The sequence below is a fragment of the Eschscholzia californica genome, unplaced genomic scaffold (genome assembly GCF_041429995.1).
Source record: "Eschscholzia californica isolate CP2 unplaced genomic scaffold, dmEscCali1.0.p SCAF_4, whole genome shotgun sequence".
Taxonomy (NCBI): domain Eukaryota; kingdom Viridiplantae; phylum Streptophyta; class Magnoliopsida; order Ranunculales; family Papaveraceae; genus Eschscholzia; species Eschscholzia californica.
The window spans coordinates 9,877,835-9,903,982 of record NW_028238461.1 but is presented as its reverse complement, the minus strand read 5'-3'; the positions used below and the strand labels follow the sequence as shown (position 1 = coordinate 9,903,982).

The window sequence follows — 26,148 nt, the reverse complement described above, 5'->3', positions numbered from 1 at the left end:
TCCCTTCTAGCTCGATCCGTTTGAGTACGGAACACACATGAACCAGCCATGTCTCGCTAAGCTGACCTCCAACGCTTTTTGAACTTTCCTTCCACGGAGTATAAAATATGGAAAAAGGGCTTGCTTGAGGCTACAATGAGTTTTGTAATTTGTAGACTTTATTGTCCAGTCTCTTTAAGAAAAAAAAAGCGATACGTAAAAACAAAAATGTAAGAACAAGTATTTTGTAACAATTCTCATCCATTTTACCCAACAATGGCAGCAGCAGTCACAAATAGTTTCATGATAAACCAAAGAAGCAAAAGCAACAGACCCAACCGAAACACAAATCCCACATAAATCATATTCTATAACAAGTTCCAGAAAGTAATAAAATTTGAACATCTACGCTCCCATTCACAAGAAATTCTTAACCTCTTAAAACCACCAGCATACCTTCCTTCTTTCTCATGCATAGTTCAACCTGAATATGTCGTTGAACACATAGAAGCTTCCCGCTGGAGTAGGCATCAAATGGAACATCTGAGAGCAAAATAAATGAACGAAAAAACAACGGGTGAGCAAAACGGTTCAAAGAACAGAAAACAACATAAAAAGAGTATAACGGAATTTATTAGTAATGCTAATCATGTCTTTTTATCGAACAATGATGAACTCTATATTAAAGTAGAATAGATATGGACTATCAATAAATTTGAATTCTTTTATATCTAAGTATATCTAAGATATTCGACGAATTACTCCTAATAGTTCAAACGATATCGTAATAGTGCTAGTTGCTAAGAGTCAAGCTTCCTCTAATTAAAACTGAACAGTGTATACCAATTCAAAATCAGAGATCAAGTCTTGCATTTCCCAAATGGCCCTCATCTCTTCTAAGTTCCGGATACTGCTCTTTAACCATACCTACTTCGTCCAAATATAAGGAACAAAAAGGTATTCACTCATACTACCACGATCTCGAGCTAAAATTTGCCTTTAAGCTAAAAAAGTGTGCAAGAAACAGATTTAAGGTGAACAGGAGCTTTGCTTGCCAAAATACTACTATATAAGTTCTAAGTAAAACGACAGTTTCACAAGATAACAATCGGTCGGGTTGAGGGGATAACAGTGTGCAGAAACTTGAACCTCCATAATAATATAACACCCCTACTTCCTCCCTCGTCTTACTAACTCCTTAAGTCTCCACATTCTACCAGTCAATGTATAAAAGTCCAAAAGATACAAACCCAATTAACATTCGGCACACTTCAGATCAAGAGCAAAGAACCTCGTTAACAATTTCTCGCACGCGCATATTGTTCATACTTCATACTAGTCTATAACAAATCATACTCCTTTCAACAAAAAAAATATAACAAATCATACTCACAAATGCCAAAAGCTTATAGATCCAACTCAATAAACGAAAGGGCTAGGTAGACTGTAGATACACTAAAAACAGCTACTATGAAAAAACACATCAATTTTTGTGATAAAAAGTTAGTCCTTCATTTTCGTTCTTTAGTCCGTTCCCGCCCAGCAATCTGAGGAACCCACAATAACCCCATTATTGGATCACGAAAACTGCATTGATTGGTGAGAGCAAAGCTCTCGAGTAAACCCATAAGATCGAAGCCCTGGAGTAAACCCATAAGATCAAAGCCCTCAAGTAAACCCACAAGATCAAAGCCCTACCCACGAAAGCGACTAGTAGTATATACATATGTACAACTTCCTACTCAATGTTTTAGGAAACATCAGACACAGACTTGGAGTGTAACCCTAGTTCTCAATAACATTCATTTACAGTCAGGAAGAACAAAAAACACTAGTAATATACATAGATCTGAAGACCCATTATCAAATTCAATCAAAATTCAGTATCAAATTATCCAAACACTACTCAATCGAATCAAAAATCAAGTTCTGAATCAAATATATTAGTAAACTCAATACTTTCTGCCCAAAAAACCCACTTGCCCTAATCAAATTACTTAAACCCCCGAATTAAAAAACCTATAAAATAATGACCATAAAAAGATAACCCAGAAAAACAAAATTAGGGTTTTGTTATATACCTGACTGAATTTTAGGGCATGTTGTTCACCAGCAAGTTGAAGATTACCACTGACGAAAACAAGCATTCCACCGGCGGGACCAGAAGGCTGACAATCGACGGTGGTGATGGTATGTTTACACTGTTGGAAAGGAAGGCTATCCAATTTGGCTACAATGTTTTGTGACCCTTGGATCTTCTGACCTTCGAAAGTCAACATGGAACCCTCTTGATATAGGTTACCGAGATTCGCACGATTGGCATCGAAAGTTGTGTAGTAGTGTTCTACGAAGGCTGTTGCTACTGCATCTGGATCCATCTTCGCCGTGTCCGTTTGTTTGCCCCTTTCTCTCTCTCTCTATCAGCTCCAAGAAGAAGGAGAAATTAATTTCACGGATGGAAAATTATCTAGGGATGGCTTTGTTCGGGTCTATTGTCCCTTGCTGGTGGTTTATTCGCTCCAAACTTTTATCAGCTATAAAAGTGGTATCGATCTTTCTTTTAAGCGAGAGATTTGCTGTTTGGACCTCTTTTGCATAATTGACTTGTTGTTTTGACTTTTCTGTTTTCTAATTGATGCCGCGAGATAAAAACAAATTCGGGGCAGACAGTAACAAAAGAAGAAGACATTGCAAAGGAGATTATTGGGCATTTTCAGAACATATTTCAGGAGGAGCCAGTACGACATCCGCCAATCGAGATTTTAAATGCTTATAAGGTCATCTCGGATTATAATCAGGACCACTTCTCGAGGGTGCCAACAAAGGAGGAGATCAAAGATGTTGTGATGGAGATGGGATCAATAAAAAGCCCGGGGCCAGATGGTTTACCAAACTTTATTTTCCAACGACATTGGGACATCATAGGGGACGAACTTACTCAATATATCCAATCGGCATTCCAAACAGGTTCCATCGATCCTTCTCTAAACCTTACAACTTTGGCTTTGATCCCCAAGTGTCAACACCCGAGTTTGGCCTCAGACTATAGGCCGATTTCCCTTTGCAACTCGATTTATAAGTTCATCACTAAATTGATAGCAAATAGAATTCGACCTTGCTTAGAGGAATCAATAATGTGGACCCAGAACGCATTTGTACCCAACCGTCAGATTTTGGATAACATCGTAATTACTCAGGAATTATTACACTCTATGAGTCAATCCAAAGCTAAGAATGGAGCTTTCGCCCTTAAAATGGATATGGCGAAAGCTTATGACAGAGTAAATTGGGGTTTTCTTAAAAAAGTACTTATTGCCACGGGTTTTTCTGGCCGTCTCTTAGATCTTATTATGTCATGTGTTACTACTGCTAGGTTTAATATAAAATTGAACGGAAATTTAGTGGGGGATTTTCAGGCCACTAGAGGCCTGAGGCAAGGATGCCCCTTGTCCCCCTACCTGTTTATCCTTACCTCGCAGTCTCTCTCTCTCCTTATTTCTCATTATGAAATCAATAATCAGTTTACAGGTTATAGGATAAATCGGTCCAGCCCTAGCATTACACATTTGCTGTTTGCTGACGACCTCATTATCTTCGGGAGAGCTAACTTACATAATTTAGATTCAATATTACATATGATGCAAGTTTATGCAGATTTCTCGGGCCAAAAAGTTAACTTTACCAAATCATCTCTGTTCTTTAGCAAAGGAGTCCAAGATAATATCAAATCAGCTTTCATCTCCCAACTAAATGCTCCTCTAATGACAAATCAGGCTAAGTACCTTGGAGCATTAATCCTCAAGCCAGGTAACAGAATAAATAGTCATCAATGGTTAGTAGATAAATTTGATAAGAGTCTTGCAGGTTGGAAGGAAAAATTCATAACACAAACAGGTAAGACTGTCCTTATCAAATCAGTTTTGTCATCATATTGCACATACCCTTTCGGCTATCAAATACTTCCTAAGCATATCATTAACAGACTAAGCAAGGCAGAGAGAAGTTTTTGGTGGGGTCATTCTAATGACATTACTAAAATGCACTTCATTAGATGGGAGATTATTTGTTCTCCAAAGCATAAAGGTGGATTAGGTATTAGGAATCTCCAATTAGCCAATGAGTCTTTAGTGGCAAAATTGACTTGGAGACTCTTAACAAATGCAAATGCAGTTTGGGTTAAACTTCTAAAATCGAAATATTTTAAAAATGATGACTTTTGGACTACGGATAGTCCATCTTCGACATCCCCTCTCTGGAAATCGATTCAACACACTAAACCCACCATGAGACGAAATGTTTTATGGCAAATAGGAGATGGAACAAGGGTTAAAATAAAAACAGACCCTTGGATCCCAAACTTGGTGAACAAAATCCCCATTATCATAAATGAATTACCAAATAATGTATTCTGGGTGGCAGATTTGATAAACACAGAGAATAATAGTTGGAATCATGATCTTCTAACCACTTACTTTAATCAAGAAACTGTGCAGGCTATCCAAGAAATTACTATTCCTCACAGCACGAGAAGGGATAAACTAATATGGTGCCAAAATGAGAATGGGAAATTCAACACTAAGTCTTATTATACAGAGATTAATACTTTCCCTATTTTAAGTCAAGAGGCTATTGATTTTCCATGGAAGGAATTCTGGAAAATTAAAGAAATGAACCCTAATATTCATCAATTTATTTGGAAAATCGTTCATAATGGAATAGCCACTCTTACCAACATAGGAAAAAGGGTTCAAAGTATACCTCAAGATTGTCTGTTATGCAACTCAGGAGACCCAGAAACATTGAATCACCTTTTCGGGGCTTGTCCTACATTCAACCAACTGTTACTACAAACAGGGATCTCGGATCTGCAACATATGGGCGAAGAGGTCATTAGAAATCTTGCTAGACTTCTACTTGATAAAGAAAACAGGAGTAATTGGTTCATTTACACTTATCTCATATGGGAATATTGGAAGATGAGGAATAACAAACACTTTCGTCATCAAGAAGTAGATCTCAGTCGCTGTTGGTGGAATACGAAAGAGGCACTCAGGTATGTTCCATCTCTCTTTGAATCGAATCCCTCATCATTTTCTCTAACTTCTGGAACAGAAAATTGGAACCCTCCAGCTACAGGTAAGATTAAAATAAATTGTGATGGCTCGTTCATGGAAACTAGAGCATCAGCAGCTTCGGTTGCTAGAGACTCGAGTGGAGTAATCATTGGGACAAAGAAGATGAGATTCAGACCAAAATCGGCACTTCACAGCGAGCTAATAGGGTTTCGGTTGGGAGTAGATTTGGCCGACGATCTAGGGTTAGAGGAGTTTATATTGGAGGGGGACAGTAGGGTTTTGGTGGATCTCTTATCCATCGACGGCCTGGAGACACCTTGGCGTTTAACGGCTGAGATTGAGGACTTGCGTGGGAGACTCACAAACCGCCACGTCCACATTTCATTCACTCCACGTTACTGCAACCAGCTGGCTCATTCTTTGGCGAGTGGAGTTTAGTCCCTACATTTGATTTGTTTGTGGTTTGACCCATTAAGGTTAACTTTTAATACTCTGTTTCAAGAGATGTATTACATTTGGTTTATTAAACATTTACCCTCAAAAAAAAAAAAAAAAAAAAAAGACTTGTTGTTTTGACTCCCTTTTTCCAGAGTTCCACTTTGAACTCTCTTTTTCTAGAATTCCACTTTGGACTATCTTTTGATGAAATCACGAGGGAATATTCTGTCTCCTAAGTTATATTTTGTTTAAATCTCACTTTACCTTGTATAATCAATATTGCACTTGGGACCCCCTAATTGATTTAACCCAACAAGATAACCATTGGAACCAGTTTGAACCGACTCACCCCTGTTCTTCTATCTAACTCATCTGCCACACCCCACACAAGCGCTAATCACCCAAAATCAAAAAGATGATTAATTATCAAGTTGATATCATTGTTTCAGTTCGGACACCAACAAATCACCACGTAAATGTCAAATAGGGTTCACAAAATCTCTCCGTCTAAAATGAATGACCATTAATGAACAACTACTGTTTTCTCTCATCTCATTAAGGCCTTCCTTCATCTCTAAAAGTGAAAAATCTTGTCAAATAATCACTAGAGAAAGGGAGAGATAGATGGATAAAACACTAAAACAGAGAGCCTTATAATTGTAAAAATGCAATAAGCCAATTCAGTCCGAAAGAGGCACCTCAATCAAATTCAATTTATATATTCCACTACTAACACAAAATGCATGAAAGAAGTCAGAGAGGGAAAATGTATGTCTCATGGCACATCATTCAAACATAATTTATATGATCATAAACATTGAAACTTTAAAGGATGTAATCGTAGTAATCGGCTTTGTGAAAGAATAAAAATAAAATTAGTTCACTGGTTCTTATTAGATTCCCTTTCCAAATCACACACACAAGGAACTCAAAACATTCCGTCCACCAATCCTTGACGAGATCAGAACCAAAAACCAGATCGAAGGCGTGTCAGAAATGGTGATGGATAAGACGAAAACGTTGCTTTTAGTGTGTCATACGATACTTCCAATCAATGGGTCTTCTTCCTGCCTTCCTGATCTAGATTTTTCTCTCTCTTCTGATAAATTCAAACTTAGAAATAAAAAACAACAATCAAACATAAGAATTGGCAAGATATTTTATATCTCAAAGACAACCCCTAAACTATCGACATGAAGAAGTGGAATCACACCCAATCCTAAGTCACACCGAATCTCTCAATAGGAGAAGAAGCTCCCAATCATAACTCACACCCAATCTCCAAATGAATAACGCCAAAAAAATAATCTCGATAGTAAGGAAGAAGAAGAAGCTGGATTGTTGTTTAGAAACTAGTCGGTCAGTACATAGGTTTAGTTAATTTCTAGGTTAACTACTTAAGTCGGGTTAGGTTAAGAAGAGGGTAAAATAGTATTTTCTCACCTATTATGGTAAAATCGTATTTTCATCTCTAATCTGTTTTTGGATTGTTATAGGTCGCGGCTTTGGGGAATAAAGAATAATATCTGGGGAATAAATTCTCTAGGGAATCTGTATTTTTTGTACATTCTCGGGATCATGTTATTTTTTAGTCCAAAGTTAACTTGACCAAACATTGCTCCCTAGTCTTCATCTTCTCTTTCACAAAGACAAAAAAAAACTTTTTAGTTGTTTTAGTGGGTTAATGTAATTACCCAATCCAAAGATATGTACCACAGGAATACTAATCTATGTTGCATATCATTCTTCATTTTTCGTTTCTTTTACTGTTGCATATCATTCTTCATTTTTCTTTTCTTTTAGAAAGAGAAATAACAGGGAGAGAGTCTTGGTGGGTATGGATGAGATTGTACACTCCAGAGCCGTGGCTGAGAATTTGAGGGCCCTGGGCGAAACTTGGTTGTGGCCCTTTCGTACATAAATAAATTACGAGCACAAAATTGAACAAAATGTAAGATGATGAAAATCATTAATGATTCACATGTGTATTTATGTATTATTAGTTTTTTTTGTGGAAAAAACACACTTAGCTTTCTATTTCTTAAAAAAAATACTTCAAAATTAACGAAATACGCCTAAAATAACAAAATGGTTAAGAGAAAGTGTAGTGGAGCAAAAATAAAGATAGACTTAGCAATTGTATTCTCACCAAAAATTTCTTCAAAATGTGGCCCTCAGGACTCGAACCCGCATCAACTACATGGATAACCAGCTCCCTTCCCATAGAGCTAGTAGTGGGTAGATGACGAAGTTGGTATTGTAAGGTATATAACTTAGTTGTGGGTCCTTTTATAGAAAATGGGCCCTTCTGAGGTGGGGGCCCAGGGCGGACGCCCTGCCCGCCCCCCCTCAAACACGGCTCTGGTACACTCTCACAACCAACCACCACAAGAAACAAAAGGGAAGATAGATTATACTCCTGGGAAGAACCAAAGTTTAGAAGCCATACCTATGAAGGCTTTGAATTGGTGGTGATCTTGATTTCGGATTTTTAGGGTTTTTGGGTTAGGAGTGATAAAAGTTTGACTAATATGAAAATAGTAATATGTGTTTAGAAATTCTTATTTTTCTTTTTAGTTATGATAGAAATATATTAGAAGGTTTGGTTTTATGAATTTGATGAACAAAATTTGATTAGATATTATGAGAAGATGAAGATTAGGGGGCAATGTTTGATCGAATCAATTTTTGGGTTAAAAGAAAATTATATCCTTTAAAACAATATTTGTTGACTAAATCTTTATGCCACGGAGATTATTTTTTATTCCCCAAAGTCGCGGCCTTGATATATTTAATTTTTTTTTTTTGAAAAAAAAGAGTCCAAAGTGCAACTCTGGAAAAAGGGAGTCCAAACAGCAAGTCAATTATACGAAAGGGGGTCCAAACAGCAAATCTCCCTTTTTAAGAACTTCGAAGTTTTGTGTTATTGATTCACAACTTTATTTAAGAACTTCAAAGTTTTACATTATTCGTTTAAATCTTTTTTCAAGAACTTAAAAGTTTATTATTATTGGTTTCCAACTTTTTTTTAAAATTTTTGAAAGAACGCGTTATTCATTTTTTATAGAAAATTAAAAACTTTTGATTAGGCCCAAGAACTTTTCGAGAAAAATGTACTCATAAATTAGTCAAATTCAAAGACCTCCACAATTATTTAAAGTTTTAATCTTAAAATAATATAACTTCCGTTTTAATATTTAAAGTTTTTAAGTAAAGGTAACTTTCGTTTCAATTATTTAAAATTTTAATCTTAAAAGTTTTAATCTTAAAAGTTTTAATTTTAAAAGTTCGAACTTTTAAAGTTTTAATCTTCAAAGTATGTAACTTTCGTTTTAACTATTTAAAGTTTTAAACTTAAAATAATGGTAGCGTTTGGTGAAAATAAAGAAGGAAGTAAACAATTAATATATAAAGTATAACTTTAAAATGATACAACTTTCGTTTTAGTCAGCTATTTAGACGGTTTAGATTTAAAACAGACCTTTTAAAATTTGAACAAAAGTTCAGGATCTTTAAAACTTTAATAAAAAGGTTTCAAAATTTTAATAAAAGTCTTTCTGGAACTCACTAAATCTTTTTGTCTGTCCATTTACAAAGTAACATCCCATATATTCAGGATCTTTTAACAACTCATTAATTGTAAGGAAAGAATCTCGTAGGTCTTATAATATAGATAACAAAATCTGGGTGCCATTTACGCATTTCTTTGAACGCAGCTATGATATGTGTAGGTGTAAATATATTTTGCGTTAGATAAAAAAGGTTAATTAGATAATATAAAAAACAGGAGAAAAAATTTACATCTTGTCTTTTAAATGTGTCAAAATAGTGAGTAAATGTATTTTGATAAAACCTTACTAAGCCTCTGAAATTGGTATAATGCTCGCCCAATATTTAAATTTTTTAAGTAAATCTAACTTTTGTATTAATTATTTATAGTTTTAATCTTAAAAGTTTTAATATTTATAGTTTTAATATTTATAGTTTTAGTATTAAAGTTTTAATATTTAAAGTTTTAATCTTAAAAAAAATTATATTTAAAGTTTTAATCTTAAAAAATTTAATATTTACAGTTTTAATCTTAAAAGTATGTAACTTTCATTTTAATTATTTAAAGTTTTAATCTTAAAATAATGATAGTGTTTGGTGAAGATGACAAAGATAAGTAAACAACTAATATTTAAAGTTTAACTTTTAAAATAATTTAACTTTCGTTTTAATCTCAGCTATGAGTTTAGACGGTTCAAATTTAAAACGAACCTTTAAAGTTTTAACAAAAAGCTTAGGATCTTCAAAATTTTAATAAAAATATTTCAGAACTTAATGATCTAATACTTTTAATGTCCCAGACCTTTAAAAGTTTCAAAACTTTAAAGTTTCTGAACTTATCAAGGTTTAAACATTTATGTATCAGAACGCTTATATATTCCGAGATCTTTAAAGGTCCGGAAGAAACAAGATCTAGTAAAAAAATCTTAACGAATAATAGACCCTTATACTCTTATTCTTACTAAGGTCTACAATCAAAAGTCAGTAAGATTACCCTTTGACTTTAGATGACTATAAAGTTTTCCTAAGATTTTTTTTCCATAATTTCATTGCAAGATTGACTTGGCGAATGATTAAGATTTGATTCGTGGTCTATTTTGTGTCACACAAGACAATACAGAGAAAATATCACTTCACTCAATTGATAAGTTTTGCAGCTACGAAGGGCATTGCTGATAAAGGAACAACTTGAGTTCGCACTTTTACCTAGACTATTCATCAACGAAACAAGAATTTTCGTAAAGAACTATTGACGTATAAAAACTATCTTGATAGATAGATGGTATGAACTTCGAAAAGTTGTACTTGTTAAAGAGAATCACTAGTGAGCTAATCTAGGTATTATTATAAGTATTGAGTTGTTCTACTAGTTTTGTCTTTAAGGTTAGTTTTTACATAGCGCCCATTAGATTATAATTAGTAGGGTTATTTTCCAAATGACCCCCAACTTTGTGACCAGCTTCTGCCTGGCCCCCAACTTTAGCAATAATTCCCGCATGACCCCCTTTTTCCGTTATCTTTAACATTCCGTTACTCTCTCTCCTCCATCTCATTTTCTCTCTCTGCCACATCAGCTTAGCACGACACATCATCATCTTCTCCGTCAGAGTCGCCGGCCGGCCAAATTTTCGACCGGCGACCTTCAAATTTTTGTTATTTTTTTTCTCTCTTCTCTCTCTCTAAATTTTTTTTTTTTTTTAAAAAAATTCTCTCATCTCTCTCTCTCTAAACTCCGGCGAAGGGGGTTTCCCTTCGCCGAAGGTGGGTCTGTTCGTTGCACAGACCTTGAATGTCTGTTCACGAACAGATCTGTTCGTGAACAGCAAGACCTGTTCGTGAACAGCAAGCCTGTTCACGAAAAGATTTGTTCGTGAACAGGTCTTCACGAACAGATCTGTTCGTGAAGAAGGTCTGTTCGTTGAACAAACCTTCAAGGTCTGTTCAACGAACAGACCCACCTCCGGCGAAGGGCCTTCCCTTCGCCGGAGTTTTAGAGAGAGAGAGAGGACATTTTTTTTTTTTTTTTTTTTTTTAAATTTAGAGAGAGAGAGGAGAGAGAAAAAAAGGTTTTTTTTTTTAATGTTTGAAGGTCGCCGGTTGAAAAAATGGTCGGCCGGCGACCTTCATCGGAGAAGATGATGAGGTGGCGTAACAGATGATGTGGCAGAGAAAGAAAATGAGATGAAGGAGAGAGAGTAACGGAAAGTTAAAGATAACGGAAAAAGGGGGTCATACGGGAATTAGTGCTAAAGTAGGGGGCCAGGCAGGAAGCTGGTCACAAAGTTGTGGGCCATTTGGGAAATAACCCTAATTAGTATTTTGTGATCCTCCCATCTTGTATGAAATATTTTATACTTGGATGGACTCCCTTTCGTTTTTCCATCTATTGATTGTCAAGTCGCGCGAGATAAATCTGCCGATAAATTTTTTAGGAGCTCAGTACGGATCATAAGAGAGTAGTCTGGCCATCTAAATCAACTTTCTTCTAAAAAACTCCTATATATATAAAAAAAAATCAGTTGGTTACACGAGAGATATGTCTATTCATATAGTTTTATTAGGAGTTTAGTAGGCCGGCCAACTATGGTTATACCCAGTTTTAAAGCAACTCAATAAAAATAAAAGAGTGTTAACGTAGAATGCAATGGTGAAAAACAATAGTTGAAGGAGATGTACCATCGGGAGCCAGTGAAGAAGTGCAAATCAAAGATGAGGCAAGTCTTAGAATTGACAACCTAAATCGCAAGTTGAAAGATCTGTTCGATATACCACCTCCAACCGAAAAGATGTTAGTGAAGGAAACTGCCATGAAACTGGCAGAAGGCAGTGAAATCCCTCAAAGTGTTGATAGTGAAGAAGTCACTGATACAATATTTGAATATCATGTCCTAAAAGAAGTGGATTTCGACAAGAAAGCAGAGACAGATTCCAACAAAGAGCATAGACAGTTGAATACTGCCAGAAGAACTTAGTGAAAGAACACTGAAAAATTATAATGTAGAAGATTAGAAACGCAAGAGAATCTCAAAAATTAAATTAGAATTAAATAAATCGAATTATTTATAAGTTGTAGAATCATATGATACCTGGACAAAGTTTCATTGCCCGAGCTCATAGTGAGGTCCACGAAAGAAAATGCAGAAATTGTGAAACATTCAACTGAGAAGATTGAGTCACCTAGCAAGAAAGAATTGTATCCCATTCAAATGGAAAAAGGCGAAGAATAAGATGAATAATAAAAGTTAGACCGTGGATCTGATGCTCCAATGGTGGTCGAAACTTTAGCATGCATGGATTTAAAACCACCACCCACCATATAATCAGGTGTAAAATCGAAAATTGTTGATGTAAAGAAAATGAGTTAACTATACTTGTTGATTGAAGAACTTATTTTATGAACTTATTATTAAATTTTTGTTCGTGACAACAATAGTTCTAAGTTTGATTGTATTTGTGACGTGTAAAACTGTTATTTGATAAAAGTAATCAGTACAAGAAATTAGTATCTTAAATACAAATGATTACAACATATTAATATAACAATATAAATAAATTTAAATGGTGAAATACACCAAGTATTTTCAGTATACTTGGTACTATTAAAACTTAAATAGTATACGAGTATATTATTATGTTTTCTTAGTAGAAATATTTATATCTTAAATATAAATAATTATAAAATATTAATATAACAAGATATATATATATATATATATTTGATTCTATTAATTTTAAGGTTTAAGTTATAGGGGAGAACGCAAGTTTAATTGTAAAATTTGTCAATATACTTGATACTATTACTTGATCATATGTACGAAGGATTTTTGAGTTTAAGGTCCAAAAACAGGGGGTAATTAGTCATATATCCCCTCCTAAATTAATAAATAATATAAAATCAAAATAAACAGAAAATGAAAAATAAGTCAAAAAATTTACTATTTAGTGGGCTCCATGCATCAAGCCATTTATTTCCTCCCATTCTTACCCTTTCATAAATATATATTTAACCATTGGTGAAGTAAAGGTTTCTAATGGTTGAGTTAATACATTTATTCTTTCCATGAATTTTAAGAGAAATATTTATGGTGGATATTTGTTGTCAATATTTATTTCCAAAAGGGAGGATGGGTTTAAGTCCAAAATAGAATGATCAATGGGTTTAGAGCCCAAAGATAATCTAAAATAGAGAATAAATCCACTTAGAATAAATTACTGTATAATCTTTGATTTTTTATTACTACCTAACCTATTCTAGGTTAAAAAAATAACCAAATTAAAGATTCACTGAAATAGAAAATAAATCTACTTAGGTTAAAAAAGTTCAAACACGTGTTTTCTATATACACAAAACCACACACGTTTTTCGCACACCAATAAAAATACCAGACACGAGTTTCCTACATGAACAAACTTTCGACCTCAAGAGAGGTTGGGATTGAAGCTGAATTTTTTAGGCTGAGTTGAGGCTGAAAATTTTAAGTGAAAGGTGGTTTTTTCGGCCTAAGACAGACTGAGACTGGATTTGCTCTTATTACCTACCTACCTTATATTCTTCCTCTTTGTCTCTCTGTTCTTATTTTTCCGTCAAAATTTTTTATTTTTCAAATCTAAGGGTCTTTATTTGTTTCAAATTTACAAAAATAATTTAATATCGGTATTAATTTGTCATTAACACAAGAAACGCTAGTGAAGTTTAAAAGTTATTTTCGTTTGGATAAGAACGAACCTGACCCACATTCACATTAAAACAAAACCAAAAAACACATAGTTGCAAGTTTTGTTTATTTTTTTTTATCGTGCACTTGCATAAAACTGAGATGAATAAAGAAAATATAATTAAGTTGTCAAATCCTATTTAATTGATTATCCATTGAAAATAGAAGTGGCTCACCTCGTTCATAAATTAACTTCTCAAATACATTCTAAGTAGACCGCCAATTCCTTCATAAAAAAAATACGTAGACCACCAGTAATTTTTTGAGACTAAGAGTATCATTTTTGTGTTCTCAGACTAAGTAAACACAAATTTATTTACAGAAATAGTGAATTGTCAAAATCCTTGAGAAAAACAAATAAAAATAAAGAAAAATTTACAGACTATAAATTGCAGACGTGGAAACACCTATAAATATAAATGGAAGACAACGTCAATAAAATAACATAAGGTCGCATTAGAATTCAATAGGAAGCCACAACATTTATTCGTCAGATTATAAAGTCTAACGACTCCTATGCAAATAAACAACATTTTATACCCTATTTGACCACTTATTTTATGTTTTTTATTGGTCGTGCAACCACCTTATGGTTGAATGCATAAATAGTTTAATCTCTCTATTCTATATAAATATATGTAGTTCTCAAAAATAAAATAAAATATGTATATATAGATAAACTCCTAGTTCTTTTTTTTGTTGCAAAATAAACTTATAATTGATAGTGACATTTTATACAATCTATTTTGACAATTGCCCTGGCCCCTCCATAAGTTTTTGTAAAGGACAGAGAAAGAAAGTCATTTAGATATGGAGGCAGATTATAAGAAGGTACAGAAAAAGTCACACAAATGCCACTTGTACTTGACCAAGTAAACATTTTTTTAAAGAGACATTCGTCTGTTCAACTTGGAAGAGTCAATCTCTAAGGTTCATCTTTATCCTCTTGATGCAATTTTATATTCTAGTGTGGTGTTTGTTTGTGATTTTTTTTTTTATACCATTTTGTTAACCTGATTTGTCTGACTCGTCTGAATCCAATTAGTTTATTACACCGTACTGATGGGGTACTGCTTAGGATGTTTTTCAGTCGACGGTCTGCCACAAACCTAGACAAATGAAATGGTGTTGGGTCGATAGACTAAAAGTCTCATTCTAGGTATATTCAGAGTTATTCTCGGATCTTTCATTGAAGATGCTCTAAGATATTGCACACTCCGATTCAACACTCACACTTAACAGGCGGAGTCCCGATAGACTTAAGTGTGGGGCAGAGTATCATATTTCTACCCTTTTACTTATTTATTATTTAAATGGAACCAAAATACATCAAATTCAGAATTCTCTCACACAACCAATTTGAAACATTCTGTTTTTAAAGAGAAAAAAACAGAGCAAGCTCAAACCAAACAAATCTTTCTCTTTTTTTCTCTTTCTCAGAATCCCATCTTTAATCTCTCAAAATCTAAGAATAAGAAGAAGAAAGGAGGAAACTTTTTCATTATTTCAAATCAAAGCATCTTGATTAGTTGAGTTGAAAAAAATGGTTCAATTTGATGGGAAATTTGGGTCTTTTATTAATAACAGATGGCTAGTATTTGTAGCAGCAATGTGGATTCAATCAGTAGCTGGAATTGGGTATCTATTTGGGAGTATTTCACCAGTGATTAAGATATCTTTGAATTATAATCAAAGACAACTAGCTAGATTGGGTATAGCAAAGGATTTAGGTGATTGTGTGGGATTTGTGGCTGGGAGTTTATGTGAATATTTACCTCTTTGGGGAGCTTTAATGGTTGGAGCTATGCAGAATTTTATTGGGTATGGATGGGTTTGGTTGATTGTTACTCATAGAGTACCCATTTTGCCTTTGTGGGCGGTAAGTCCAATCTCTCTCTCTCTCTCTCTTCCGCTCGACCTAGACACTATATTCTTGATTGTTAGATAGTCCTTCTTCCATGTGGGACTATTCTTGCAAATAGTCTAGACTATTCCGATCTCGAGTTAAGATTTCAACTGTAAATTCGACAAAGAAAAAAAAAACTAATTTACTCTCAAAAGGAGGTGTTTGAATCTATCTGGCTTGTTTGACTCATCTAAATTTGAGCAGACTGACTCAAATGGACCTCAAATCAATCCAAAGAATTCATTCAGATGAGCCAGACTTCATGAGTCAGATACAACACAAACATTCTGAAATTTGACTGGAGTCAATCTTCACCCCGAGACAGATTTAAGACCTGACTCACAAAAACAAAGGAACACAACCTCAGACTGAAAATGGTGATATGAGTAGATTACCTTTTATAGTTAGCTAGTTGAAGTGCTATACGTACAAGAATGACATGAAATTTACTTGTTAGAATTCTAGTTTGCCTATTATGCAATATTAACGAAGTTTCGGTTATATATAGATGTGTGTTCTTATATTTGTGGGAACAAATGGAGAAACCTACTTCAATACAGCAGCATTAGTTTCAGGTGTTCAAAATTTCCCGAAAAGCCGAGGTCCAGTTGTAGGAATTCTCAAAGGATTTGCAGGTTTGAGTGGTGCAATATTAACTCAGACATACGCGTTAATAAACGCCCCGGATCAAGCATCAATAATCTTCATGGTTGCAGTTGGGCCAACAATGGTAGTTCTTGCTCTCATGTTCATCATTCGGCCAGTTGGTGGCCACAGACAAGCTCGACCTTTTGATGCTTCAAGCTTCACATTCGTATACAGTGTTTGTCTAGTCTTAGCCGCCTATTTAATGGGTGTTATGCTAGTTCAAGATCTAGTTGTTTTGAGTCACAATGTGGTTGTGATATTCACAATTTTATTGTTTGTTCTCGTACTTCTACCAATCGTTATTCCCGTGACATTGTCATTTTTCATGGGCCAACAGAGTCCAGTTTACGAAAATCTTCTACCCGAAACTCCAAAATTAGAGGCTGGTGGGTCTAGTCAAGACCTGAATGTGGATGAAGTGATTCTTAGTGAGGTAGAAGATGAGAAAACTAAATCGTATGACTTGTTACCGACAATGGAAAGGCAGAAACGGATCGCCCATTTACAAGCTAAACTGTTAAGAGCAGCTGCAAAAGGAGCAGTGAGAGTTAAGGGAAGGAAAGCCCCACTTATAGGCGAAGATTTCACCTTGGCTCAGGCATTGATGAAGCCTGATTTTTGGCTTATCTTTTTATCTCTTCTTCTTGGCTCTGGTTCTGGGTTGGCAGTTATCGATAATCTTGGTCAGATAAGCCAGTCTTTAGGATACGATAACCCACATATATATGTATCAATGATTAGTATTTGGAACTTTCTTGGACGTGTCGGTGGTGGGTACTTTTCAGAAATTGTTATAAGGAATTACGCATATCCTAGGCTGGTAGCCCTAGCTGCAGCTCAAGTCATGATGGCATTCGGACACTTCTTTTTCGCTATGGGCTGGCCTGGAGTTATGCACATTGGTACATTACTGATCGGGCTTGGATACGGTGCTCATTGGGCCATCATTCCAGCTGCAGCTTCCGAGCTTTTTGGGTTGAAGAAATTTGGAGCTTTATACAATTTCCTTACACTTGCAAATCCTGCTGGTTCTTTAGTTCTTTCCGGAGTTCTTGCTAGCTCTATATATGATAGAGAAGCCGAAAAACAAGCTCGTGAAATACTGCACAATTCTCGGTCTATGTTCGAGAGAATAGTTGATACTGCATTGGCTGTGGATGAACCATTGAAATGTAAAGGAACAATATGCTTCTTCCTTACTTCCTTAACCATGTCTGGACTTTGTATCGTTGCAGCCGTCTTGAGTTTGATTCTTGTTCATCGAACAAAGATTGTGTATGCTAATCTTTACGGAAAGTCGAGTAGTACTTGAGGTGTTGGAGGTGAGCACGTACGCGCATATCTTAAGATTGATTCTATTGAGTGTGACGAATTTGTTTATTGATTTAAGGTTGTTAATGGTTTCTACATGGCTAACTGGATTGTTTTCATGAGAGAAAAAACTTCAACTCTAAAGAAAACATCTTCGAAACAAGGGAGAAATCAAGAACATGTTTTCGGCAAGAGAAAGACATCGATATATATGTATTAAACCTCTTATGGTGCTTCTTTCTATTTGTAAAGAGTTAAGTTTTTCTTCTACGAATTTTGTGATTGTGTATATCTTCCAAGTATATTGTTTTGGATGTCGATCGATAAGTTCATTTGTATGTAAAGACCAACTTGATATTTATTGGTTATGAACAATTACAAACGAGTTCTTTATCCATTTCAACTTAGCTACACTATGATCACACTCAAAATGTATGTAACATGTTTAATGGTTAATATGCGTAACGTAGCTTGTCTCAAGTTTCGGATAACTCATTTTCCTTAATGTTTTTGGTCTCACGAATAGCCGGTATCAGACTCTCCGGCTAACCTCCCACCTCTAGACTGGACTGAACCATTCTTCTTCTTTTTACCAATTGACATTGACAACTTTGTAGGACTCCCAAGCAAATAGGAATTTATTGTCTTCAACCTCTAGAATCCTAGATGCCCACCATAATTCATTAGGGCTCCCTGAGTTTGTACTTGGGAATTTTTCAGTACTCAAGGTAACTTTAACCTAACTATGTACTCAAGTTTCACTAAATATAGAATTAACTATATCACCATAACCTTAGTTACTTTATGAACTTGTAACCTAAACCTAACTTGACATATGGTTAGGAGAGACCCATACCTTAACATCATCTTATACATGGGTCCCATTTATGTATTAAATGCTAAAATTGACTTATTTATTTTCTACATAAACTACATTCACAAAATTCACATGCAATCCCTAAAAGATAGTGAGTACTAATTTTCAAAATTCATAAAATCTCAAATATTTTCTTTCTATGCTAAAAAATGATATTATTATTTATTATTGTTTATTATCATTAATACATTTTCTTATTCCATATAAATTGCCAAAATTGCAACTTGCATACAAATTTCAACATAAAATTTAACCCTAGTTATTAAAAATACAAAAAAGTAAAGTTATAATTTAACCCTAGTTAAGTGTATTCTAGGGTTTAGTTTAGCAAATTACTTTAAGAACAAGGTAACCCCATAAATTTGATCAAAATTTGAGAATTTTATTTTGTTATGTTTTATGGGGTTTTGACAAAAAGGTCCAATTTTGAGATTTTCTTGGATTAGGGTGGGAAAAAATAGAGAAATAGTTGGTGATTGGAGTGCTATCATGGCGGCTCTGAGATTCAAATTCCTCAATAACAAGAGAATTTCGCTTAATGGGTATTTATCCAATCTTAATTTTCTGTTCCAGATTTTTATCAGATCTACTTTTTACTGCTTATTGTAGACTATAGACCATAATCAAATATTTCTAGGGTTTCAGTCAAAAGTACTGAAATATGTGAATTCCAAGCTAAAAACCTGTTTCAAACCTTAAATTTTCTAGATCTATGACTTTATTGTTCAACCAATTCGATAAGTATATATGGTTTATCTGTTTCTATGGAACTTTTTTTTTTTCTGTTCATAGAATTTTATTTCCTCGAACTATCTGGGTAGCCATGAAATCATGTTTGGGCTTCAGAGGAAGAAGAGTGAGAGAATTAGCCTTTTCACAATGTGGGTTTTTGAGATGACCAACTTTAAGAGTGAAGTGGAGTATTATAATTCGAATTCGTTGTTACTTCAGTACTTTGTTCTTCCATTGATCTTATACTCTATGACATTGTTCTAGTTAAAGAATTTCATTCTGTTTTGGTTAAATTGAACTTGCTCGACTTTGAGTGGCCTAATATCTATCATAAAGGTAAGTTATGCTTAGAAACGAAGAGAAAATGATGATCGTTATCGAATGCATGGATTGCATAAGGATACGTAGTGAGCTTGCGATAACCGCCAGGGAAAACTGTCACCATGGCGCTAATACCGGACACTATGAGCTCTGATAAATGCCACTGAAGGATACGATAATAGCTTAAACATCGCTTATAGTAAACTATGGATTTTAATTCGACATTATTACTTATTTTGACAATTGATTCCAGATTTTCCTTATGTTGTAATATCGTCAATGTCGTATAGTGAATAGTAAAAGATATGCAATCTATTTTAAAATTCTCTCTCTCTCTCTCTCTCTCTCTCTCTCTCTCTCTCTATATATATATATATATATATATATATATATATATATATATATATATTTTCGAATAATGTGAATTAATTGTTCCTGTGCCGGATGTCCTTTGGTGTACCACCTAGCGGCCATCGACTAGTGAATTAACAGCTTAGCGTAAGTACGTATAGTGCATGCTTATAACATGATTCAAGCGATATAAGAACAGGCTAGTTTGCATATTAATAGATCCTTCCACCTTTTTTGTTTCTTTCTTTTTGTTCGACCCTTCAAACTGATAGGGAAGGCAGTATATATTGGTAACGTGACTGCATATTCTGCCTAGGCATAGGAACAAGGTTGTAAGATTATCATCTGGGGGAAATTACCAAAATTAATTTTTAAAAGGATTTTAAGATCTCAACGAATTACAAAATTTCATGTGATTGAATATATTTCCAGGTTTTATTAGCAATCTTTCCCTTCCATTTAAAGTTTTTCCTTGTTAAATCAATTGATCAATCTTTTTTTATATTTGTCCTTGAATAGGACTTGGATAATTAAGGCTTGAGCACTGCTTGAAGTTCAGGAGTTTCTCGGTGTAGGATTAGCAAGTGGTGGTTAAGTTCTCCTTAATCAATCATTTAAAGGTAAGTGGAAGAAGACAAACTTAAGTGAAGGTCAATGGAGTGCAATCGGGATGAGGCCACCAGAGCTAAAGAAATTGCAGAGAGAAAATTCACAATGAGGGATATTTCTGGTGCAAAGAAGTTTGCCATTAAAGCTCAAAATTTATTTCCTGAGCTAGAAGGTATTTCTCAAATGTTAGCAACACTGGATATCTATATCTCTGCCGAGAACAAAATAGGTGGAGAACCAGATTGGTATGGAGTACTTGGTGTGAATCCTTTAGCTGATGACGAGACAGTGAAGAAGCAGTACCGAAAACTGGCTCTCGTGCTGCACCCAGACAAGAACAAGTCAATTGGGGCAGAAGGTGCATTTAAATTCATTTCCGAGGCATGGAGTTCGCTATCCGATAAAACTAGAAGATTAGCTTATGATCAGAAAAGGGTTTTAAAAACTTCGCAGCAAAAGGTTCCATCATCAACTACGGGGCCAGCGGGGGAACCTACTGCAAACGGGTTTCATAATTTTACCACCACAAGCTCAAATACAAAAGCTCGTAAGACGACTAATAAAAGGAATTCTGCTCCTGCTCCTCCTGCTCCTGTTCCTCGTCCTTCAAAACCTAATACATTTTGGACTGCATGTAATAGGTGTAAGATGCAGTACGAGTATCTCCGTGTTTATCTCCATCATAATCTTCTTTGCCCAAATTGCCATGAGCCATTTTACGCTTCAGAAACAGCTCCTCCTCCATTAACTGGTTCTAATTCTTCGACCCCTTGGTCATCGTCCTCCAAGCAACGCCAAAATTCAAATCATGTTTTAAAAAAGAATTCCAGTTCCACAGGGAGGAAGGCAGATGCTTCAATGGGATCTAATGGGCAGTCGGGCCCATTTTCAGGAACAGATGGTGCTGCTCAAGCTGAAAGGTTGCTTAAACAGGCATATGATAAAGTGAAGAGAGAACGTGAGGAGGCTGAAGCAGCAGCGAGAAGACAAGAAGCCCTTCGGAGGAAGAACCATGTTTCAAAGAGGACAGCTAGCAATTCTAGTACTGGCTTAACTTCTGATCTCAAAGGAGAAAAGGTTGCTAAGAAAAGGAAACTTGGAGAAGAAATTGATGGAAATGCATCAAGACACATGGCGTCCGAAAATGGCGGGATGGGCTCGGCTAATTTATCTGTTAAAGCTAATAGTAGGCTTAATGGTACGAGGGAGTTGGCACAGTTTGAGCTTAGAAATGTGTGGACGGAGAAGGCTAAATTGGAAATCCGTAAGAAGTTAGACGAATGGAAGTCAGCTGCTACAGGCATGGCTACCGAGAAAGAAAAAGGGAAGGTAGAAATTATAGAGCAAGAGAAACCGAAAGATACTAATGCTGTTAAAACGGGCGCTACTGATCAGAACAAGGGTATCGAGTCCACGGATGTGAAGAAAGGGTTCCATGATAAGGCCTCAGTTGATGGTTATGAAAATTTGATCAATAAAGCCCGAGAGTCTATGTCAATTACTGTTCCTGATCCAGATTTTCATGATTTCGACAGGGATCGTTCTGAAAAATCTTTCGGAGCTAACCAGGTTTGGGCTGCGTACGACGATGATAATGGAATGCCTCGTTACTATGCCATGATTCATACTGTGATGTCTGTGAATCCATTTAAGATGAAGATCAGCTGGCTCAACTCCAGGACAAGCACTGAACTTGGCCCATTAAATTGGACAGGTTCTGGCTTCTCCAAAACTTGTGGGGATTTTAGAGTGGGCAGATATGAAGTTAATAAATCACTCAATTCTTTCTCTCACAAGGTTAAATGGACGAAAGGTAGACGTGGGGCTGTTCGAATATTTCCAAGAAAAGGTGACGTGTGGGCCGTTTATCGAAACTGGTCACCTGATTGGAACGAACTTACCTCAGATGAAGTGATACACAAATATGACATGGTGGAGGTACTAGAAGATTATAACGAGGATCATGGTGTACTAGTTACCCCTTTAGTCAAGGTTGCTGGTTTCAAGACAGTATTTCACAGGCACTTGGACCCCAGAGAAATCAGGAGCGTTCCGAGAGAAGAAATGTTTCGGTTCTCTCATCAGGTTCCATCTTATCTTCTAACCGGTTCAGAAGCTGAAGGTGCTCCAAAGGGTTGTCGTGAATTGGATCCAGCAGCTACTCCTATCGAACTTCTACAGGTAATAACCGAAGCTAAAGAAGAGATGGTGGAGAATACTGAAGAACAAACTGTGGACAAACCCAAGGAAGCAGATTTAATGGAGATCTCTAAAGATAGTATCAGATTGGAGACTAACGAAGAGAAGATTGTACCAAAACCTAAAGAACAAGAAATCGTTGAGATTGCTGATGACGAGATGATAGAGATTCCTGACAAAGAGATGGTAGGAGAACCCAAGGAAGTTGATTTTATGGAGATCGTCGATGAACATATATTGACTAATGATGTAAAACAAAAGGTGGTAAATTCCGGGGACGAGACTATGGAGATTGGTGAAAAAGAAAAGATAACAGAAGCCAGGGAAAAGACCATGGAGAATGACAATAAACAGAAGGTAACAGAAGCCATGGACGAAGTTGTAGAGAACGGAAAAAACCACAAGGCAAGTGAAACTGGAGATGAGATTGTGGAGAATGGTGATAAACAGAAGGTAATAGCAGCAAAGGACGAGGTTTCTCAGAATGTCTGAAACCAGGTAAAAGATCGAGATCCGACGATAAGGGGTTGTTGATTCAAAACCCCTCAGAACACAATACCCAAAATTAAGTATTTGAATTGGTTCTCTCGATCGTGTCTCAGGTCAAATACACTTTCAGTATATTTGGGCATCGATTGCTCACGGCAGTGACATTGGTGGGGCGGAGTTTCAACCAATTATCACAGGCGAAAACGACTCTTAACAGTGCAACAGACTATTCATAGAAGTTCAACTATTTCAAATTCGACTCAAGAAGTCCACATGAATGATTATTGGTTAATTAAGATATATCCATAAACTGAGGACTAAATTGATCCTCTTAATTGGATTTGTGTTTCATAATCTCAAAAGAGAAATCAATGAATAAGCTCTTGATAAAAGCTGCTGAAAACTGTACTCATGTACTTCATAAATGTGTTTGATCTTTTTGTAGATTATGATTTATACATTGATTTCAGGTCAGGCTTTGTCAATTTGTACTTGAACTTGTCTCCCCTTTTATCCATTACCCACTTTTTGAGGAAATCTACACCATTGATCTTGCTTGGTTTTATTCTCTGTCAAAATTCCTATATATACATATTTTTGATATATTGTACAGGATAAGGGTTCTCAGGATAAGGTAGTTTGAGCCAAAAAAACAAGCCAATCTTGGCCCTTCAATGGTATTTGATACAGACAATCTGCAATCTGCACCTTATCCTCTATCTCCTTCTCTCTCTCTCTCTCTTGATCTCTGTTTTGTGCTTATAAATATCTTGGAAAATAGTTTCAAAAGTACCCAATTTGAAATCCAGAATCTGCTTTTCTTTCTCTGTTTCAGGATACCCATTTGAGCAAATCTTATTGATATGTGAAATCTTCCATTAAACTTGAAAGAATCTGAAAACCCATTTTGAATTGAGAGAGAGGAATGGAGAACAACAACAACCAGAACAACCAACAAGCTCAATCATCACCATTTCCATCACAACCACCATTTCATCATCTCCTTCAGCAACAACAACAACAACTCCAAATGTTCTGGACGTATCAACGACAAGAGATCGAACAAGTAAATGATTTCAAAAACCATCAACTACCCTTAGCTCGAATAAAGAAAATCATGAAAGCGGATGAAGATGTTCGAATGATATCAGCAGAAGCACCAATTTTATTTGCTAAAGCTTGTGAACTTTTCATACTAGAACTCACTATAAGGTCATGGCTTCATGCTGAAGAGAACAAACGTCGAACACTTCAGAAAAACGACATAGCTGCAGCAATAACACGAACCGAAATCTTTGATTTCTTAGTTGATATTGTACCAAGAGAAGAGATTAAAGATGAAAGTGGATTAGGAAGTATAATGGGTAGTAATTCAACAGCTAGTGGAGTTCCTTATTATTATCCTCCTGTTGGGCAAACTGCACCTGGTTTTATGATCGGTCGACCGGCCATGCCTGGCATTGATCCTGGCATGTATGTCCATCCACCACCTTCTCAGGCTTGGCAGTCAGTTTGGCAATCCGACGATGGGCCATATGGAAGTTCAGGCGTTATCGGACAGACTAGTTTGGATGAACATGGGTATGTGGTTCAACAACCTCATCTTCCTCCTCATCCTGATTCTTAGTATGAAAACAACACAAAAACAGAACAAAAAAAAAAAGTTAACTTAATTATTGTTAGGGGTTCAATTTTTGTGGGTTATGAAAAATGTGAATTTTTAACTTTGTATGATACTCTTATGTTGATTTAATTCAAAAAGGTTGCTGAAAATTTATATTGTTCTTGTTGTTAATCTTATTATTGCTAGATATGGGTTGTTGGTATGAAGCTTAGACTTCTGGATTCATTCACAAGTGAATTGAAGGTCAATTTGATTAACATGAGTATCTCTCCGCTTTGAAGAGCATTAAGATCGTGGTCGTCGAGGTTTATAGTTCTCTATGAAACCAATATGCCGTTCGAAAAAGTTCCTTGAAGAAAATGATTTTTCTTCAAATTTATCTCGAGGGAGACGCCTTTAACCCTTGCAGAAGGCGGGGCTAAAACTTCCGATGAGAATATCATTCAGTAAGTCTCACTGGATAATGCTGCCAAATCCACATAATCATGATAAGAACGAGGATTTTGTGTGACCTTTGCATCATTAAAAAGGGCAGGGCACACGTAAAACGACCTTTTAAAAGCTGACAAAATTCGAAAAACATTATTATAGCACAAATACTTGTCAATATTGTTCAAATAAGTGGAGGTAAGTGTAGCATTACCCTGTGTGGATAGGGAAAGTAGATTGATTAAAACTGAAATTACTTTCTTTCCCTAGCTTATCTTAAGTAAAAAACGAAGGCGATTGGTAAGGGGAGCTGGAGATTGTTGTTGGGGAGCTGTAGTACAAAATCATTTTTCTGTACTACAACTCCCTATACCAATTTGGTATTAGGAGCTATTCTTTTGGATCTGAAATTAATGAAATATAGATGGATTAGAAAAATTATATAATTCAAAAAATTTAAAAAGCTTGATAGTAATTTTTCTTTTCAATTCTTCCTTAAACCCTACATATTTCAATAACAATACCTATCTTTCTTCTCCACAATCAAGTTATACAAGAACCATTACTGATAAGCAACGAGTTCACTCTCTTCTCTATTGGATACTAACGTTTATTATGTCTCACCATATCTATGATGTTGCTTCTTTAATGGAGGAATAACATATTTTTCAATTGAACCAACAACCACCAACTCAATCAAACAATGTTATTATAGATGAAGATCTATCTCAAGATGTAAGAAATTCCCAAGACAAATATTTTCGGTTAAATTTTATTTTTCTTTCTTCCTTCAACTCTAAAAAATTGCCCAAAAAGAGGCAGAACCATTCGGTTCGTTCAGATATTTCCCTGGGGAAATTTTTGAAACATTTCCCCCCAGCTAAGGGAAATTAGGC

At 35.5% G+C, this 26,148-nt stretch overlaps 4 protein-coding genes across 5 annotated transcripts; 3 read left to right on the top strand and 1 right to left on the bottom strand.

Annotated features, from left to right (window-relative positions):
* Positions 1–222: 222 nt before the first annotated feature.
* On the bottom strand, positions 223–2,595 carry LOC147542468 (nuclear transport factor 2B). Its single transcript, XM_086633758.1, has 2 exons — positions 2,061–2,595; positions 223–522 (listed from the first exon to the last, which is right to left on the bottom strand). The coding sequence occupies exons 1-2, from the start codon at positions 2,355–2,357 to the stop codon at positions 448–450; spliced, it is 372 nt and encodes a 123-aa protein (XP_086489884.1). The 5' UTR covers positions 2,358–2,595; the 3' UTR covers positions 223–447.
* Positions 2,596–14,745: 12,150 nt separating this feature from the next.
* LOC147542467 (protein NUCLEAR FUSION DEFECTIVE 4-like) lies at positions 14,746–18,018 on the top strand. The gene is made up of 2 exons (XM_086637842.1): positions 14,746–15,635; positions 16,171–18,018. Exons 1-2 carry the CDS (start codon positions 15,300–15,302, stop codon positions 17,620–17,622), a joined length of 1,788 nt encoding a protein of 595 aa, XP_086493968.1. The 5' UTR covers positions 14,746–15,299; the 3' UTR covers positions 17,623–18,018.
* A 530-nt stretch (positions 18,019–18,548) lies between these two features.
* LOC147542466 (uncharacterized) lies at positions 18,549–23,736 on the top strand. 2 transcript variants are annotated; one of them, XM_086633756.1, is made up of 3 exons: positions 18,549–19,040; positions 20,422–23,208; positions 23,313–23,736. In XM_086633756.1, the coding sequence occupies exon 2, from the start codon at positions 20,557–20,559 to the stop codon at positions 23,200–23,202; it is 2,646 nt and encodes an 881-aa protein (XP_086489882.1). In that variant the 5' UTR covers positions 18,549–19,040; positions 20,422–20,556; the 3' UTR covers positions 23,203–23,208; positions 23,313–23,736. The 2 variants fall into 2 exon arrangements, with proteins under 2 accessions (XP_086489882.1, XP_086489881.1); XM_086633755.1 differs by having other exon boundaries at positions 20,422–23,736.
* A 25-nt stretch (positions 23,737–23,761) lies between these two features.
* LOC147542465 (nuclear transcription factor Y subunit C-1-like) lies at positions 23,762–24,972 on the top strand. Its single transcript, XM_086633757.1, has one exon. It carries the CDS (start codon positions 24,125–24,127, stop codon positions 24,824–24,826), a length of 702 nt encoding a protein of 233 aa, XP_086489883.1. The 5' UTR covers positions 23,762–24,124; the 3' UTR covers positions 24,827–24,972.
* Positions 24,973–26,148: the final 1,176 nt, after the last annotated feature.

Bases quoted from the DNA above. Each gene is read 5' to 3' on its own strand.
- LOC147542468 (XM_086633758.1), bottom strand. From the start codon at position 2,357: ATGGATCCAGATGCAGTAGCAACAGCCTTCGTAGAACACTACTACACA. The intron at 523-2,060 runs GTATATAACAAA...TTTTGCTCTCAG, and splicing joins ATGCCCTAAAATTCAGTCAG to ATGTTCCATTTGATGCCTAC.
- LOC147542467 (XM_086637842.1), top strand. From the start codon at position 15,300: ATGGTTCAATTTGATGGGAAATTTGGGTCTTTTATTAATAACAGATGG. The intron at 15,636-16,170 runs GTAAGTCCAATC...GGTTATATATAG, and splicing joins CCATTTTGCCTTTGTGGGCG to ATGTGTGTTCTTATATTTGT.
- LOC147542466 (XM_086633756.1), top strand. From the start codon at position 20,557: ATGGAGTGCAATCGGGATGAGGCCACCAGAGCTAAAGAAATTGCAGAG.
- LOC147542465 (XM_086633757.1), top strand. From the start codon at position 24,125: ATGGAGAACAACAACAACCAGAACAACCAACAAGCTCAATCATCACCA.